We start from the raw sequence: 12,590 nt of genomic DNA on the forward strand, positions 1-12,590 counted from the left end.
CAAGACACTAATTTGATAAAGAAAGATTGAACAATTCTTGACAAAGATAAAATTGCTAAAAACTAGAAAAAATTGACTCTTACTTGCAAAATGAAGATTCTGAAGATAATTCAAGAGACAGTGAAAGTAAATTGGGCAAATAATAGATATTTATTAGGATATCAAGACTTCAAGACATAGTTTTGGTCTTGAGATGCAGAAACTGAAGATTTTGGTTCCAGTCGAGCATTCTTCATCACACAGAGATGCAAATTTGCTAAGAGAAGAATTTTTGAAAGCACAATTTTGAAGAATATTTTACTGGAAAGAAGAAGACTTAATGCAAAGATAGGAGAAAATATTTCAGTTTAATGTTTTCAGTGTTTCATTTGATTTTCTTCAGTTTCTTCACGTAGATAGCGATTCCCGTTGTGACTTTAAATGTCCAGTATTGTTTGAAAAGAGTAATTTGGATTGTTCGAGTTTCAAAATTAGGTTAAAAATTGTTCTTCAAGCTCGACAAATAAAGTGTTCGTTTTGAGCTTTCACCCAAATTGTATTCAAGCCCTCGGGTTCAATAGCGCCATTGTTCCGGCATACTTTTATGCTCGTCTTGTCAGGAAGGGTTGGAAAAGGTGTTTGTCGAAGTCTTCAGTCGCCAAAGCCAAAGTTTTGTCTAGCAGATTGTTTCGACAGAATTTCATAAAACGAGTTTGTCTTGATCGCGTAGTCGATGAGATTTATGTAGCTTCTAACAAAAAGAAAAAAACATTAATTCAGGATTACGTCTGGCTAATCTACTTTAGTTCATCCGGAATTGACCGACCGTTGGAGCATCCCCGAGTCGTGACGTTCGCCTCGTCGGGTCGCAACCCCCGCCCCCCGAAATGAAATATCGAAACGCGAGTTGCTGTCAATTCCTCTCCGAAATTAAACGGTGGCTTATTTGAAATTCCGCGGTGTTTGCGCTCTATATAGCCGTCTGAATTTCTCCGCTTTCCGTAATCTAAGCACAGCCACCCTAGGGCGTCCCGAAAACGAAAAAAATACAATCTCCCTATGAAGCCAAGCATGTAATGAATTTCGGCTTCTTTTTATCCTGTGCGGGATTTCGTCGGGTGGCGGCGTCTAACCCGTCGGCGGCGCGAGCTCCGCTCCGGTGCCACCCTGATCCCGCCGCATTGACATACGAGAAGCGCTCCGAGGGGATGTTAAAATTTTAATATCCGCGGTATTGCCGCCGGAGCGGCCCAATTAGCCGCCGCCAGACGATGTTTTTTTAATCCGGTAGCCAAATTGTTAAGACAGAATTTCCGCCCCGATGCTGATTAAATCATCCGGTTAGTTAGGCAGCAGCCGTGGGCATGCGATGTTATTGGAGATATTGATTGATTAACGCAGGAGTTGCCGGAGCCCGGATCACACATGCAACGCTTAAATTCCGGACACCGACGCCCATTTTGAATATTCCCATTCGCCCGGACGCGCCCGGACTCCCGGAAGAATCCTTTAATTACGAGCGGTCGTTATTCGGCTAAATGGTGTCGTAACGACTCCCGGATGATCGAGGGGCCATATAACAAGTCATAATTCTGTTTGGGTATGCTCGATGGTGATTCCGGGGATATTTGGCATTCTTGGGACTTTATTGCCGGAGATGTCGAGAATGCGCGTTACACGGCTTGCTGGACATGCCGCAATCGGGGGCGGCGACACCCGCTCGCACAGGTGGCCCCGAAAGGCACCCAAACATTTCTAAATACCTGAAATCTGGCCTTGTTCTCTCGCTGTTACCCAGATGTAACATCGCGCGGCGCTACGTCTCCGCTACATAACTGTTCCCCAATTTGTAACGTTGCCGGTTTTCGGTTTTTCGTGCGTTGTGACCGTCGTTTACTGCCAATTGCCCCACAATAAACGTGTCCGCTCTCTCCCGGGCCCGTAAAAATGGGCAAAGTATCAAAGGTACCGCCGAAATTTCGTTATTTACAAATCCAAGACGCGCAGGATTAGACCGGGGCACAAACAATACCAATAAACCATTGTTGTTGCGACCGTTCCAAGGGTAAATGTTTCGGAGCGATTTGGGGTGGTTGCTGGAAAGCCACCCCAGAACAACCCCTGCACCATCGACAATTTTAAAATTAATGTCACCGATAAATCTCCATTTTAAAAAAAGCCCGATATAGTTTTTCTTGCCACAATATCAGAAACGCGGAGGGTGCCCGAGGGGACGCGTTTTAATACCAAATAAACCACGCTTCTGCGCCATTAATCATTCGGGGGTACAATGCGTAGTTAGGGGATTTTGCATGGAAACTATTTTTTCGCACAAAGACGCACAGATGAGCGACAAAAGCGTATCGGGCCCCGATTGATGAATCGTCACGTCATAATTTCTGTTGCAACGTGGCATTCCACCGTCGCTACCTGGGCACCCACAATGCACCCGGCAACAAAGCCGCCAAATCCGCCTTTTGTCCACTTACCTGGCCACGGAATTCAATATTGTCCCGAAGGTTGGCGACGCACGTGTGCCTCGCCTACTCTAACATTATTATAAATATTACTTACATCCTAGTTGGCTGGCAAATTTACACCGGAAATGGTTGCCTAAGAACAAGGGGTTTGAAGATTACAACTGACAAATTATCTAAATCAAATCATCAAATCACTCGACTGAAATTTTATTGAAACATGACAAAAACAAAAAAAATACCAATATGGCGGCAGTAACGTCTAGTTTCTTCCTCTAGTTTTTAAACTGTCATTAAAAACTTTTTTATTTAGACTATGCAAATTTTTTGACAACTTTCACAAATCCTGGATTTTCTTTTATTTACAGTTCCTGGTTTGGAACATTGAGAAATTAAGTCCACTTGTTGTTGAGCATTTCCATAATAAGACATTACCACAAATGGATTCCATTTTGGGGAATAAACCATTTTCATTGTAGTTGTTCGAAAGTGTTGATGTTTCGATAAAATGTTTGTACTTAGTAGAGCAACTAATGTCTTGTACGAGACATTCTTGAAACAGTTCTTTTGCTTCCTCGACTGACTCAGAACAGTTCGATTGAAAAATTGAAGAGTATATGATAAATCCCAGCCATCTGCGATGCGAGAAACATTTGTAACAAGGGCGTAGTTGCGCGGCACGCTTCGCGCGTTGACCAGAGATGTCGACAGTGTCGGCTAATTGCGCCCGCGGAGCGTCCCGCGCGCTATTTAGCGCCTCGCCGTCGGAGAGGCTTCCCCTCGCGAGTCGGATTAAGCGAATTAATGATAATCGCCGGCCTTCCCGATTGTTTAAGTGGCCAGCCGGGTCTCTCATTTGAATATAAAGAAATGCAGCCGTTTAAAATGTAGAATCTGGGCCCCACAAAAAGACCAAGCGAAGAGAAGGATTTAATGTGAAAAGTTGGAATTTATGGGCGCAGAACAATGATACGGCTTTTTATGGATTGAAATGATCGGTTCGGGGGCGGCGAGTTTCTACCTGTCGGTGTTGGAAATTAGGCGCGTCCTGAACAAACAGCGACATCCGGCCCCCTGCACCGGTCCTGAATTAGAATGGGCCCTTTGATAAATCGTTATCATCGCGAATACACACGTCGTGGAAAAATGTCTGGTCCCGGCGGTGGCGTGGCTGGCGAGATTTATGATAATCGAAGAAATCGGGTTTGTAATGGCGTGAGATGTTCGTAGACAATAGACAATAAAAAATAAATTATAACCGAACCTTTGAGAGTACCTTACGTTTATTTAATACCGGCTAATCATGCAACATTTAAATATAAAATGCCCCGTACGCGGTGGTACGTGTTTTAAATAAACCACCCCCGAGCGCGGCCACCCCGATACCAGATCGAGTGCGGCCCTCGACGGGGGGAGAGTCGCATGCCACGCTTCACCCACCCCCCGATTTTTAAGCATGTTGTTGGTTGTTGTGCCTTTTTTCGTCACCCACTAAGTAGTCTGAGGTTATATAGCGACCCTGACGTGCTTAAAACGAAATCATATTATTTCAGTGTCGATTTTTTTTTGTTTCTTATGGTTGTTTTTTTCAATATTTCAGCGTACGATGCATCTCAATGCGACTATGGACCGATACTGGCCTCAATGGCAAAGGTCAGTAGTGAACTTCTTACAACTTTAAGCACGCAGGGTCACGCTTGTTATAAATATAAACCTCACTGTGCACTGAGCGATTCACCCCCCGAAATATTTATAACAAGTCTTCACCCACCACCCCCACACCACCACCACCAGCCCGTCCCGCGAACGATCGCTAATTACGCGAACCCTTGCCGCGCAACAAGTGGCCGCTAAAGGGTGCCACGTTAATTCCCCGCCACCTAATTAAAACCCTCAATTAAGCTCGCCTTAATTCGTCAAGGACACGATCCGGGGGAGATTATCGCGCGAGGGTCGTTCCGATTTTTTATGTGACGATATTAAGGGCGCTTTCACCCTCGCCGGAGAAAAAATGAGTCACGACTTTTAAATTATTGATCTGGCGCGGGATCACATCCACCCGACAAACTTACCAATTTCCGATAAGCAAGGGACGCTTCGCTAATTTCGTTTTCACATATTCAACCCCGAGGAAATTCAATACGTGGGCGAGCTTTACGTCCGGACGTGGAATTTTCAGGCAATTAAAAGCGCGCCGCGACCGAATCTAGCAAAGACGTGACTTTGGCCGCGACCGTATTATTTTTTAATCCGAGCATGATCATCTCGCAGGAAAGCAATTCGATCGACAACACAAACATTTGTGCAGTGTAATCTTCGTAAATTGGTTATCTGTCACTGTCATCGGTTTAATTCCGAATGTCTTAGGCCCCGTTCACAATTAATATTGACGCTTCGTAGTTTGTTTATATAACGCGTGACAGATCGGTCCGCCTCCGCTCCGTCACAATTATGGTGTAAATTGTTTAGGTAATTAGTTTAACTACTGTATCCCTATTAAGGTACTAATTACAATTTGTTAAGAGCGGTTCACACTATAATTAGTCGCGACGTCACGTCCGCCCGGTCTTCCTGCTCGACGCGCCCCCCCGAAAAAAACTTGGAAATTTTCAATATAACGATGTAGCAGAGCGAACGGAGATATTTTATAATTCAGAAAAACTGCGCGTCGGAAGCAAAAATCCATATCTCACCCCAAGGCAACCCTCCCTTCGCTATTATAACTCGCGGAGCGAAAAAGTAAATTTTAAGAAACCCTCGCCCTCGCTTTACAGTCGACCAAGTGCGCACTGGGGGCGATTTCAATCGACCGGGGGCCGGAACCGACTTGGACGGGTGCAATTAAATAGGCAATTTATTTTTTATGTGACTCCGGGATTTTTTAATCAAAACCGCGATATAATTAAAAAGTGGCTCGAACGCAATTTCCACGATGCTCACTATTGTTTATGGTCCCCATAAAAAATACGGGGACCGGATCGCGATCGATAACTAATTTATTCGGGAATAATCCGGATCGACCTCCTAATAATCATAAAGCTCCACGGAAGAAGCACCGACAACTTTCATCAACCGTTACAGCTCTACAGAGTGTTCACGCAATTGACAAAATCTTTCTTTTAGTTGTTATTTTCAAAAATTCAAATTTATGCCGTTATGAATAAATTCACTCTGAGGGTCCTCTATTGGTGCAAAACTACATTAGAAAACACTTCACTGACACAATACTGAGTCAATGGTCCATGAAAAACTAATCTCGACGCGTAGATTGGTTCGTACTGGCCGTGCTACACAACTGTCAAAATAAAACCGTTTAAAATTGTTTGAACGAAATTGCTCTGGAAATCTTGGTTTTGTCAAATTAGTGATGCGTTGCTCTAATTTTCCAGCGCAAATTTTAATTCCAATTCAAATTAATTGTATTTTATTTGTATTTCAAAACTGATATTTTCAAAAAATAAAAAATAAATTGTACGATTCTGGAGGGTCGGTTTTTGACAGTTTTATTTTTCTACTAATGTAGAATTGTGTTAAAGATATTCCGATGATACAGTTGTGACTCACTGGACCGTGAAAAACCAATTTATATCCGTAGATTGATTCATACAGGCTGTGATAGATTTATAAGATAGAGAACTCCAAGAATCAAAGAAAGTTGTTTGGGATTGATGTTATGACAGTTATTGACAATCTCGGTGTGAATTAATCTGCGACTCTACTTTCACCTGGCTTTGGTAATTTAAATTCTCGTAGGTTTTTGTAACTTATTTGAAGAATCTTCCGACAAAAACGCTGCAGTTATGACTCACTGATTTGTGAAAAACGAATTCCGGTTCGTAGATTGTTTCATACCGGTTTTCGTGCATTTCTATTTATCAAACAAGTTTTTTTACGTTTTCACATTTTACTATCACCCTGGTTATGTAATGTGTATTATTCGTGGGAATTAATCCACGACAGTACTTTTGTCTCGTTTTGGTGATTTCACTTCAATAGTTATCTCAAGAATTTTCAATTAAAACTTCTAGTTGAGGCCTAAAACATTAATTTCTTGACTCACCGATCTTTGAAAAACCAATTTCGATTCGTAGATTGATTCATGCAGGTTTTCATTAATTCATTGTTTTAAACTACTTAAGAGAAATTAAGTTTTTCCATGTTTTGAAATTGTATTACTGTGTTTCTGTTTTTCACGTTCTCAATAATGTCCCTACGAATTAATTTACGACAATATTTAGACAGTCTCTGACGAAAAATGTGAAACTTCGAGATACGCAACAGGCATGATTATAAAATAGATTTGTTTGATATTTTTCGACACAGCTGTGTGAATTAATCTACGATTGTACTTTTGTCTCGTTTTGGTGATTTAAAATAACTTCAATAACTATCTGAAGAATTTTCCTAGCTTGGGGCCTAAAACATTCATTTCTTAAGTAATAAAAGAAGAATGCACCGACCTCTGAGAAACCAATTTCAGTTCTTAGATTGATTCATGCATGTTTTCACTAACAACTGAATATTGTTTTGACCTAGTTAAGACAAATTTGTTTTGTTCATTTTTTCACGTTTTGAAATTGTTTTGCTCTGTTTGTCAATAATGTCTGTATGAAATAATCTACGACAAGAATATTTAGACACTGTGGCGAAAAATACAAAACCTGGAGATCTGCAGCAGACACAATTATAAAACTAGAAAAAAACGTTGTCTGGAATTGATTCGTTTGATGTCATTCAACACTCACAGCTGTGCGAATTAATCTACGACTGTACTTTGCTTTGCGTCCCCTTGATTTTTTAAAAGACATATTTGAATGATTTCCTATTAAGATGTACAAGGAATTGTGAACCACGAGTTCGTAAAACTTAAGTGAATGCGTAGATTGATTCATACAAAATATTTTTGATTTTTCAAGCTTCAAAATTAATTTCACCCCGATTCTCCAGTGTCAACAACAATGTGACAATAATAATAACAAAATAATCATACAGCAGTAATAGAATAAGTCACTGGATGACTAGTATCAAAGCACTATTGTCATTAGATGAAGGAAGTTAAGCAGCCTGGGTCGCAGTCGGTACTTCGCCGGGTGACAGGAGGTAAACCGCGTTCAGCTGCAACTTCACTACTTCACAACTTCATTATTTGAGTCTTGTCTTGTAATCGGTAACGTCGTGTGAACACTCTCCGGTGTGGTAAAATGTGGGCGTATTAAAATAAATTAATGGAACTATCTGTAATGACAAATAAATAAATCATTCATTCCTCCCGGTTTCATTTTTTTTTAATTATTATTATTACATTTGTAACTACCTAGATTTATTTCTGTTCTAAAAATTAAATTAAGCAAGCGAGAATTTTCTTAATCCAACAACAATTTGTTAGTTGAATGGTATTTAGTTTCCAATAAATTACATTGAAAGTAATGTCAGTGGAGGAGGATATAATTTCAGTTTTGGCAACAAATCGTCTCATTGCACACATTAATGTTGTTTCAAATGAATTAATTATTTTTGGAATTACTTCGTTTTTCAAGTTGGTGGATCTTCTCAATTACTGTTGGAACTGTAATCTAGTGCGTGGGAGGATACCAGTTTAGAACATTTTAACACTTTCCAGATCTCACCTCAATACCCAACCCAAATAAAATTCATTCATTCCTCCCGGTTTCAATTTTTTTTTTGGGTGATGGCCGCCCCCTGGGCACCCTTCACGGTCCGGGTCCCGCTTCCTGTCCCATCCCGCGATAAGCAATTAGCCCCGTAATTTATGCGAGTAGTGCTCCGTTCGCAGTCATTGATCCGAGTCCTCGTCTGAAAATAAATGTTGTTGTGATTGAGTGGGCCGAGTCTTAACTACATTTTAATCAGACTCAATCTAAGACACAACTGTGATACAAATTTATACAAGACCACGTTACATTGGGCTTGCCTCAATTCCACTCGTCCAGAGGAGTGGCCGGTGTGCCGCCGGGAGTCCCCCCGGTCTCGACTCCGCTGAGCGACCGCTTTGAATGTTCAGTTTAATGTATTGACAAGTGTGTTATCTCCTGTATACGATTCTAATGGCGTTCTTTATTTATTTCGGAACGTGTGGAGCATTTTTAATGGGGGGCCGTTAGGACTTTATGGATTTTAAATACGGCCTAATCAGGTTGCGCTGATAAACTGGTCGCGACGGGTCAGACTGCGCGTCGACCGGCGGGCCGGAACCTCCGACAACGCGGTACGACACCGCAGCCTCACAGTCTCGACGCGCGAATTAGAGCGACAAGGGGTTCGCCCAAAGTCAAGTCGCTGCTAGGACCGGCCGACGATAATCGATACGGTGGGGTTTTAATTAACGCGCGTCGTCAATGTCGGGGAACTCCCTGTTGCTTTTTCAATTAGAAATTATGTTATTATTTAATTGGAGTTTAAGACCGTGAGGCGAATGTTAAAATCGCCATAAATAATCAAACCATGCGCGATTAATTAAGAAAGTCCAGAGATAGCCAATACATTATCTGGACTGCCAACTAGACTTGGTAGCCGAGCCTAGATTAGTCAGCACGTGCAGGCGCAATTTTTAATTAATTTTTTGTGCAGTGTTGAAAGATATTACTCGCCGGACAAAAGGCGAGTCGGTGATTGCGCCACGCTTTCTTTTTTTCAACCGGTGAATGAGTAATTTAGACGCGTAGATTGATTCGTACGTTTTTGGTTGTCGGCGATGGAGACGTTTGTTGGAGTGATGTATTTTGTTTGTTGCAGGGGGAGCCGGAGGACTGCTTCTAGACACGGGCTCGGGTCCGTCCTTCCTGCCGCTGCCGGCCCCGGTGCTGGAGCAGGTGGCGGCGGGCAACTCCGAGCCCGGCGTGACCTCACTGAAACTGCCCGACTCGCACCAGAAGCCGTCGGACCCGTCGATCCGCGAGACGGACGTGGAGGTCTGCTTCGTGTGTAAAAAGTGCCGCTTAGCGTTCCCGGGCGAGTCGCCGCTCCTCGTCCACCAGCGGCAGTGCTACGGGGGCAACCAGGAGAACCGGGGGGCGTTCCGCATCGTCCAGACCGGGTACGAGTGCAAGTCGTGCAACACCGGCGACCGTTTCAAGAGCCTGCCGGAGCTGCGCCGCCACTGCGACGGGCACGCCGGGAGCGCCAAGCTGCCGCCGCCGGCCGAGTCGCCGCTCAGCCACGAGATGGAGGACGTGGTGAACCAGATCACGCTGCTGGCGGCGCGGGCGGCGCAGGAGGCGGCGCCGGACCGCGGCCTCGACTCCAACTCCAACACCTTCGCCGAGCGCAAGGGGAGGTTCCTGCCGCCCCCGGACGTCGCGCAGCCCCTCACCAGCGCCGGCCACTAACAGGAACTCGACAATGAAACCAGAACTCCAACTACAACCTAACGTAATAAGCAATTTTCGAGATCTGATATATTTACAGCTGATTCTATATTTTTGAACGTTATCTGGATATGTTATGTTATCGTAGATGTGTCAGTGTAGTTGTGTATATGTTGTATAGTCGAGTAGGTCCGATGATTCCTATTGCAACGTATAGTTACTATGAGTTGTGCGCGCGATCCCAGCTGCGGTCACGTGTCTGACGCTTTGAGGTTAGGTTTCGAGGCCTCGCCAGACGCGGCCTCAGCGGGGCCAGAGTTCCTCACTTTCTGTGTATATCAAACTGCGACATACAATGTTCCTATCGAGATGTAGATAACTGCATGCGGCGCCCAGGAGGGTCCACGGGCTCCTGGAGCCCAGTAAAACAAGTTCCTATCGGCCACGGTCCGACAGTTCCTCAAAACGACTCGCAACGGACCTGGCCGCTTTTTTATTCATTATTATTATTAAAACGATAAATTATTACAAAAAAAAAACTTTTATTATTATTGACACTAATTATTAAAAAAAGAAGTTGATAAGGCAAATGCTGTATTTATCATATATATGTATATGTAACTATATCAGCTGGTAAGAGAACACGGACGCCCGCTTTCATGGTCTCACCCAAAATCCACCCTCGTGCCAGCAGTGAAATTGGTTCCTACTAATTACTAATAATCGATACGGTGTTTAAGTAATAATAGTTATTATGTTTTAAAAGAAGTTGGTTTTCACCGGCATTGTACGTATATATAGTAGTAGATATATATTTAAAATTTTAAATATATTCTAGGTTACGTATCCAAAATAACTCAAAACTGGGAAATACTTCGGTATGACCTGCCTCGCATATAGTGAGTTTCTTTGGAACTAAGTGTGATTGTTGATATAGCGCGAAGTTCGGCCGGCCCGCGCCCGGCCTGCCCCACTAACTCCGACCCCCGCCCCCGATCCCGCCGGGCGCGCCGCCGCCCGCGCTCCGCAACTAGCAATGCTAAGTGAATGTGACACGTGGGCCCGCCCACCCTGACGTATTACACGATTATTATTACTATTCATATTATATTATTATTATTATTATTGCTATGTATAGAGCAGTCAGTGTGTATTTATTGAATTTGTTTGAGTACTGCTGGACTCGGTCCGCAACGTGGTTCCTAATCTATTTCATATCGTGAAGCAGATGTTGACTTTTTATACATTTTTTTTTCTTTCCTTCTGGAGCTCTACGATACTCGCTCTCATACATGACGCCTGGTTTACAAAGATGCATCCTAACCTAGATCCCACTAACACGCATGCTCCGCCCACCACCGCCATCACCGTTACGAATTTGTTTTACTGGTCCCACGTTTTGTTTGTTTTTGTGTGTACATATGTGTATGTATTGCCCGGACCCTCGATTATTTTTATTTTGTTGTTTATTGTTTTCACCTGCGTGCAGACATCTCGCCCCAGCCCCCCCGCAGTCGGCGCCTATGTGTTCGACCGACGTTTTTGTATAGCCAGTATGTATCATAAGGACATATCCGTTGCATCTTTGTAAATACTACCCGTGCTGACGACGTAGGTTTGTAAGTGTTGACGCTGTATAAATTATTTTTTAAGGTTAGCTTTTATTTTAGACGATGTTTTTATTTACGTTCGCCGCGTAAGACTTGACAAACAGTGATTTTAGGTTAAGTTTTACATAACTCTGCATAGATAACTAATTTATTTTTCTCCCACTTTGTGATGTATATATATTTTTTTTATTTAAGTTTTTCTCATTTCGAACATTTTTGCGACTGCGTATGTGTGAGAGAGTGCTCGCTCGCGAAGCGCTCGCCGCTTCGTCGCTATGCTGCTACCGACTAAATATTCTTTTATTTCAAGAGAAGAAAAACGAAGAAAACCATTTGTTCGATTGTTGTGAATGCTCTGATTTTTTATACAGTTTCATATTGTGAGCTGACAAAATAATGTGGATTGTTTCCTCTTTTATAAATCTCATTTCCATGTCTCGATCGATCACATGACCCACAATAAGCAAAGATTCCGTTATTTTTTCAGACAAAACTGATGATGAATATTAATAATAATAATTACTAGGTAAATGTTTGTATCCTACGGCTTAAGCCGCTCTCAATTTGTGAGTGTATATGAAAGTCAAAATAAACTACATAGTTTATCATATTTCCCGCCTTTTATTCTCACCCGATCCACCATGCTCGACGCTGCTCGACCGTCCGCGCCCGCCTTAACGGCCAAAGGGCGACTCGTCACGATCAGATGCTAACTGCAATTATTTATTGTCTCGCCGATAATTACGACTCGCCTTCGTTGCACTACGCCCATTGGATTAACTCGTAAACGCGCGCCAGTGGCGTGCCCCGACCTCGATTAAACTCCGTTTAAACGTCCAATTACTGTTGCCGAAACGAGCCGACTTTTTTTTCTGATTTTTCTGATTTTTCTCGGAATTTGCCATCGAAGAATTATTCATCGACGGCGGCGATGAATTATGACGTGAATTAATCTTCCTGACGCGCTGATGGTCAAATTAGTCGAGATAATCCGCCAGACTGGATTTGCAAAGCTGATTTATGGCAAACGGAATTAACATCGAGGCGGCTGCGGAGTTTTGACGTTTGGCTTGAACGGATGTCAAAAGCGACTCAAAAATAATGACACTCAAGTCAAATTCTTTACGAAAGTTTAATATTACACCGATTTAGATCAAATTTTCAAAAAAATATACAGGGAGTCTCACTCACCCAAAATC

General features: G+C 42.9%; 1 protein-coding gene across 8 annotated transcripts in view; it reads left to right on the top strand.

The window, feature by feature from the left end:
* zfh2 (Zn finger homeodomain 2) overlaps positions 1 to 12,001 on the top strand; it is a 130,231-nt gene extending 118,230 nt beyond the window's left edge. For 7 of the 8 annotated variants that reach the window (XM_069059167.1, XM_069059173.1, XM_069059150.1 and 4 more), the window contains one exon: positions 9,210 to 12,001. In XM_069059167.1, the coding sequence (XP_068915268.1) occupies positions 9,210 to 9,802 (593 nt within the window). In that variant the 3' untranslated portion in view covers positions 9,803 to 12,001. Of the gene's footprint in view, positions 1 to 4,056; positions 4,110 to 9,209 lie in introns of all 8 variants that reach the window. The other variant, XM_069059196.1, reaches the window with a different exon arrangement.
* The last annotated feature ends 589 nt before the right edge of the window (positions 12,002 to 12,590 follow it).

The sequence above is a fragment of the Tenebrio molitor genome, chromosome 1 (genome assembly GCF_963966145.1).
Source record: "Tenebrio molitor chromosome 1, icTenMoli1.1, whole genome shotgun sequence".
In the NCBI taxonomy this organism is placed as follows: Eukaryota; Metazoa; Arthropoda; class Insecta; order Coleoptera; family Tenebrionidae; genus Tenebrio; species Tenebrio molitor.